Raw genomic sequence first — 5,611 nt, 5'->3', positions numbered from 1 at the left:
TATGGTATGTGCATCCATCTTTGAAAATAATTAATATTTATTTTTTAGGGAAAAACGAAGACACACTGCTGGCTCTAGAATGAATCCATGAAATGGGCGGCAGCCACACGCAGCAGCAGGCGGAGCCACACGCAGCGGCAGGCGGAGCCTCAGGAATTTAGTTGTTTTACTTTCAGGTAGGACAAAAACAGAAAGTTTACTGTATGACCAGTATTATCTTAAAAATACACTTAGAATGTTGCTTTATTTTTATCTAAACTAATTTTTAAACAAACACATTTACAGTAAAAGTAATGAATATAATATTGATATAAGTATACTGTTTGATACTCAGCATTCAGGGTTTGGGTCAAAGGTCATAGGACTTGAATGATTACTGAGTACAGCTAAACTGGAGTTCACCTGTTCCCAGGTGATGAGTCAAACCCAGAGAACACAGTGAGATGTGCAACAATAATGTGTCTTAAACTTTAAGACTTTTTTTATCAGTTTCAAGTGATTGTAGTTTTGTATGTCAAGTAGTTTCCGGAAAGTCTGACATATTTGTTTATCTTCCTCACCTTTTACTGGAGAAGTTCTTCAGATTTCATAGCATTTCAAATGTTTAACACATCTCCAACCCATTTACCACAGAGATGAGGTTTTCTTGATGGAATAAATAGATATTTTGCCAGACTTTTCATAGATTTCATTAGAATGAAGTATAGCAGTGAGTCTTCTTTACATTTAGTTCACACAGATTCTTACCTCAGGGAATATCTATGTTTAAGGACTTTTGCCTTTGGAATGGAACAACAAGAAGAATGATCAATCTGCCAAAAGTCAAATCTCTTTTTTTGTCTATCATGCCAAAATATAAAGAACCCATCATCATTTTAAAGCAAAATTTTTCCAGATTCTTTAGAAATCCTAATATTAGTAATTTCAGTGTTTACAGAGCAGTAAAATAACCGTAGAAATAAGATGATACACATCAAATAAGGTGAATTTATGATTACAGTGATTTCACTTTGACACTGGGTGGTTCAGGCTGAGGTGTTTGTGACTTTATTACCTTTTTCAAATACTTTTGGTAACTCATTTATCTTTTCACATGAATGTTATTAACTTCAGATTCCTTGCCGGCTTTGTCAAAGGCAAATTGTCACTATAAGAGAGGTTCAGATATTAATCTGATCAGTACAGCTGATTCTAAAGCTTCCACCTGGTTTATATAATTTCTTTACATCTGTATGGAGAATGCTGAATGTTTTGCACTTAGTGTGTTTTTCATTTCTGTTTTAGTTTCAATGTTTAAATTTAAGTTATCTTGTTGGAATGTTTATTCTTTTTCTTCACATTTTGGTTTTTCCTGTCCTGTTTCAGAGTATATGATTTTATCACCTCACAATAGCCTCAATTCAAATGAAGTATTGAACTAAAATAGTTTAGCTTAAAGGCAGATGTCATTTAATGTGAATCGTTAGCACTACAAATGTATCTAGACTCACACATTACATTAAGGTGACTTTATGTTTACACCTGAGGAGTCCTCCACATCTGATACTCCACACTTTCTATTTTTGGTTTCTTTAAATAGAAAAATAATGTAAGTGAATTCTACAGAACAACGTTACATTTTTTTTTAACACTCCTTTGTTTGTTTTTTCTTCAAAGTATACAGGGAATGGGATTAGCCAAATTACTAGACATTTGATAACAATAAATGAGATCTATTTTATTTATATTTATATCCAGCAGTATCTCCATGTGCTGTTTATAAGTTAAATGTTCATTCTTTACTAGTAAAAACTGTTGCTGTGTTTTGTAACAATATTTTGATTTTATTTGGAATTGAGAAGTCTTCCATTCTGAGACACAAGTAGGACAAAACTGGCAAATATACAAACTGAACTGAGTACTTTGGGGAAACAGAAGAAACTTAAATTCTGAACAAACTGAGAAAATTTGAGAACCTTTTGGTTTGTGTTACGGGGTTAAAGTTAAAGTTAAAGTCCCACTATTTGTCACACACCTAGGTGTGTGAAATTTGTTCTCCGCATTTGATCCATCCCTAGGGGAGGGGTGAGCTGCAGACACAGCTGCACTCGGGAACCATTTGGTGGTTTAACCCCCCAATCCAACCCCTTAACGCTGAGTGTCAAACAGGGAGGCACTTGGTCCCATTTTTAGAGTCTTTGGTATGACTCGGCCGGGATTTGAACCCACAAAGTAACGAAAAGCAGCAGAGGGTTGTGGTCACGATACACCCCTCTCTACCTCTCTGTCATTACTTTTATTGTGTTGTTTTTTTATATCTACCCAGGATATATAGTTTTTGTTGTCATGGCTACTTTTTAATTGCATGGTTTTATTTGTGTATTTTTATGGTTTTATGTAGCCTGACATTTTAGCTCAAAACTCCTGGTGTTTTTATCTTTGTAACAGAGGCTCCTGGCTCCAACATGGACTCATGACGGCTTTCCTTGCTGGACAAAATTAACTGTCTTTTTGCCTTCTTAAACTGTTGTCCCGGGTCTTCACACACCTCCAGATCAAATAAGAAACCTACCTACTCCCCCTTTGTTACATTTGAACAGATTTAGTTGTTACAACAGCGTTTATACTAACTACTTCTGGAAAACTAGCTGTATTTCGAAATACAGCTAGTTTTCCAAATCTCATTTTATTGAGGCCAGTAACTGTTAATAAAGGTTAAAAAGATTTCACAGGTTTCACTTTTTTCAAACAACTTTAATGTTCATCCTCAAACAAAATATTGAAATATTTAAAGAAAATTTTAAGTTTCAAAAAAGAAAAAAGGGGCTGCACGGTGGCGCAGTGGTTAGCGCTCTTGCCTCACAGCGAGAAGGCCCCGGTTCGAATCCCGGCTGGGACCTTTCTGTGTGGAGTTTGCATGTTCTCCCCGTGCATGCGTGGGTTTTCACCAGGGACTCTGGCTTCCTCCCACCGTCCAAAAACATGCTTCATAGGTTGATTGGCGACTCTGAATTGCCCCTAGGTGTGAATGTGAGAGTGAATGTGTGTGTGCTTGAGGCCCTGCGACAGACTGGCGACCTGTCCAGGGTGTACCCCGCCTTCGCCCTTCAGTAGCCGGGTTAGGCTCCGGCACCCCCGCGACCCCGAAAGGGAAGAAGCGGATGAGAAGATGAATGAATGAAAAAAAAAAAGAAAAAAGTATGTATATTTACAAAAAATATAAACAATTGACTGCAGAATGGATATTTATATACATAACTTGGATTTGTATATAATCCATAAACTAAAAGAAGAAATAAAAAGATTATTAGGGTTCTTAGCTGATACCTTGGTGTATGTGAATTTTCCATAAAGTTTCCAATAATTTTATGAACATAAATGTGTCATTCTTAAGGCTGATTGATGATGGTGAAATGCTCTTTTACATGATGTTGTGGATGTATCTGTGTAAAACTATCACAATCCTAGAGTTTCTGTAGCATTCACTTTGACTTTTTAAAACAGAAATAAAATAAAATACAAACTTTCACATTTGTACACATTTGTATGTGTAGTTTACACATAAAATAAAAACATTTCAATGATTTTTATCACAGATTTCTCAGTGAATACTCAACCCCTTTCTTCACATTCTTAAAAATCTTTACCAAATAGAATAAAAACTGTTAAAAATGCATAAAAGCTCTTGCAAACTGTTCATTTACCAACATTTTCATAGACTGATGACATTTCCTCATAAACATGGTTTTGTTCTGAAAGAAAAAAGAACAAACAGGTGAAAAAAATGACCAAATGTTTTATGTTTCAAGACAAGAATTTTATATTTTTTTATTAATAATTATCTGGTAATTTACAATTAGAGCAAAGGAAAGTTGGCATACATACCTGCACTCTGAGGATCAGGTTTCCTGTTGTGTCTAAATATTAATGAAATATATAAAAAAAAGTAAATGTAGATGATTTTGCAGAAAGCTACAATATACATCAGTACTAAACAGAAAAACTGAAAAGTAAAGTTTGTTTTTGTGAGGCTGGTTGAAACAAAGTTCTTGACCAATACAAGCAGAAATGCCGTTGCAGAATCTTTAAACATTCAAGCTAAAACTCACTTTATTATTCTTTTAAAGAACAGTAAGATACATCATTGTTTTATCTACTTGTTTACTCACCGTTTTTTATACACAGTGAATCCTCCAGCAGAAGCTGCAGCAACAACAACTAAACATCCAACTACGATTCCAGCAATGCAACCAGCAGAACATCCTGATGAAGAACATCCTGATGAGCAACCTGAAACAACAGATTGTTGGATAAATAACTGTGTCGATGTGACCGTTCCATTTATTACCAGTTATACTGCAGACTGATAGCAGGACCACTAACATAAGTAAAGCTTGAAGTCATTGCTAAACAAACCTGAGATTTGTACAGAAGCAGAAAATGGCCCACCCTACTTTTTTTTCTCTTTTGATCGTTTTCTCGAGAAAACGAGATAACTCATTTTCTCACGATAACAATAACGTATTCTCATGATAATTATAACAATAACATCCCCTCTCCGTTTCCAAGACTGAGACGCCGAGACTTTACCTGTTTTAAGACTCTTTTTTTAACGGTTAACAACAAAAACAGCAGAACACCACTCCACAAATGCTCCTTTTTTATTTTTTTTATATATTTATTGTTATGGATTTACATTCCTCAAACATCTTAATTCTATGTCATGCACTAGCCCTCCATTTATTTCACTAAAACGTGTGAACAAACAGGTTGATAGAACTCAGGGCCGACTAGAATCTGCGAATGGTGCATTCACTGAACTCCAGACATTGGAGGACCCAAACAGCCACTCAGCCCAAGTCAGTCGGCTACAATACTTTTAACATTTTTATACAATCCGCTGCAAAACAAAGACATTTTTCAGAATAAAATGTTGATCCTATTATATTAATAAATTAAATATGGATCAGTTCTGGTGTTCAAAAATGTCTCTGGCTTTGTTTTTCTCCAGATGTCCAGAGCTCAACGAATGCACCATGCAGAAACGCTCTGCAGCCCTGAGTTCTGTCCATCAACCAGTTTGTTCGGGGGGTTTGGGGAAGTAAAGGGAGGCTGGAGCATGAGACGGAATTAAGATGTTTAAAGAGTGTAGATCCACTAATAAATAAAAATAAACTAAAAAACAATATTTGGGGAGTGTGTTATTCTGCTGATTTTGCTGTTAACCACAAAATAAAGAGACTTAAAACAGGTAAAGTCTTTGTGTCTCCGTGCAGGAAAGGAAGAGGGGGACGCTTCATCCCTCGTTCTTGATTATCTCGTTATAATGAGAAAAATAATTTAATTTTCTCGTTATAACAAGATAGTGGATCTTGTCATTACGAGAAAATGGTCAAAAAAATAAGTAGGGCGGGCCGCTTTCTGCTTCCGTATGTTTGTTCCTCGCCCTACAACGTTACATTTTCATCGCATGTTTGACCAATATACCACGACAGTCATGGATGACGATGCAGCTTTGCAGCTGTATTATTGTTTATTTGTGTTGAACCCTTTCTGTTAGTAGGAAAACAGTTTCATGTAAGGAGCAAAAAGAAAACATACTTAGCCTTAAAATAGCCTACCTTTAATTTAT

General features: G+C 35.7%; 1 protein-coding gene across 1 annotated transcript in view; it reads right to left on the bottom strand.

The window, feature by feature from the left end:
* Nucleotides 1–3,596: 3,596 nt before the first annotated feature.
* Nucleotides 3,597–5,611, bottom strand: part of LOC118599813 (carcinoembryonic antigen-related cell adhesion molecule 1-like) — a 3,804-nt gene continuing 1,789 nt past the window's right edge. Inside the window, exons 4-6 of the mRNA XM_036215897.1 lie at nucleotides 4,149–4,269; nucleotides 3,865–3,896; nucleotides 3,597–3,731 (exon numbers count right to left, since the gene is read on the bottom strand). Of these exons, the coding sequence (XP_036071790.1) occupies nucleotides 3,676–3,731; nucleotides 3,865–3,896; nucleotides 4,149–4,269 (209 nt within the window). The 3' untranslated portion in view covers nucleotides 3,597–3,675. The remainder of the gene's footprint in view (nucleotides 3,732–3,864; nucleotides 3,897–4,148; nucleotides 4,270–5,611) is intronic.

The sequence above is a fragment of the Oryzias melastigma genome, linkage group LG16, assembly GCF_002922805.2.
Source record: "Oryzias melastigma strain HK-1 linkage group LG16, ASM292280v2, whole genome shotgun sequence".
Classification (NCBI taxonomy): domain Eukaryota; kingdom Metazoa; phylum Chordata; class Actinopteri; order Beloniformes; family Adrianichthyidae; genus Oryzias; species Oryzias melastigma.
Note: the sequence above shows the minus strand (reverse complement) of the source record. Positions and strands in the feature narration are given on the sequence as shown.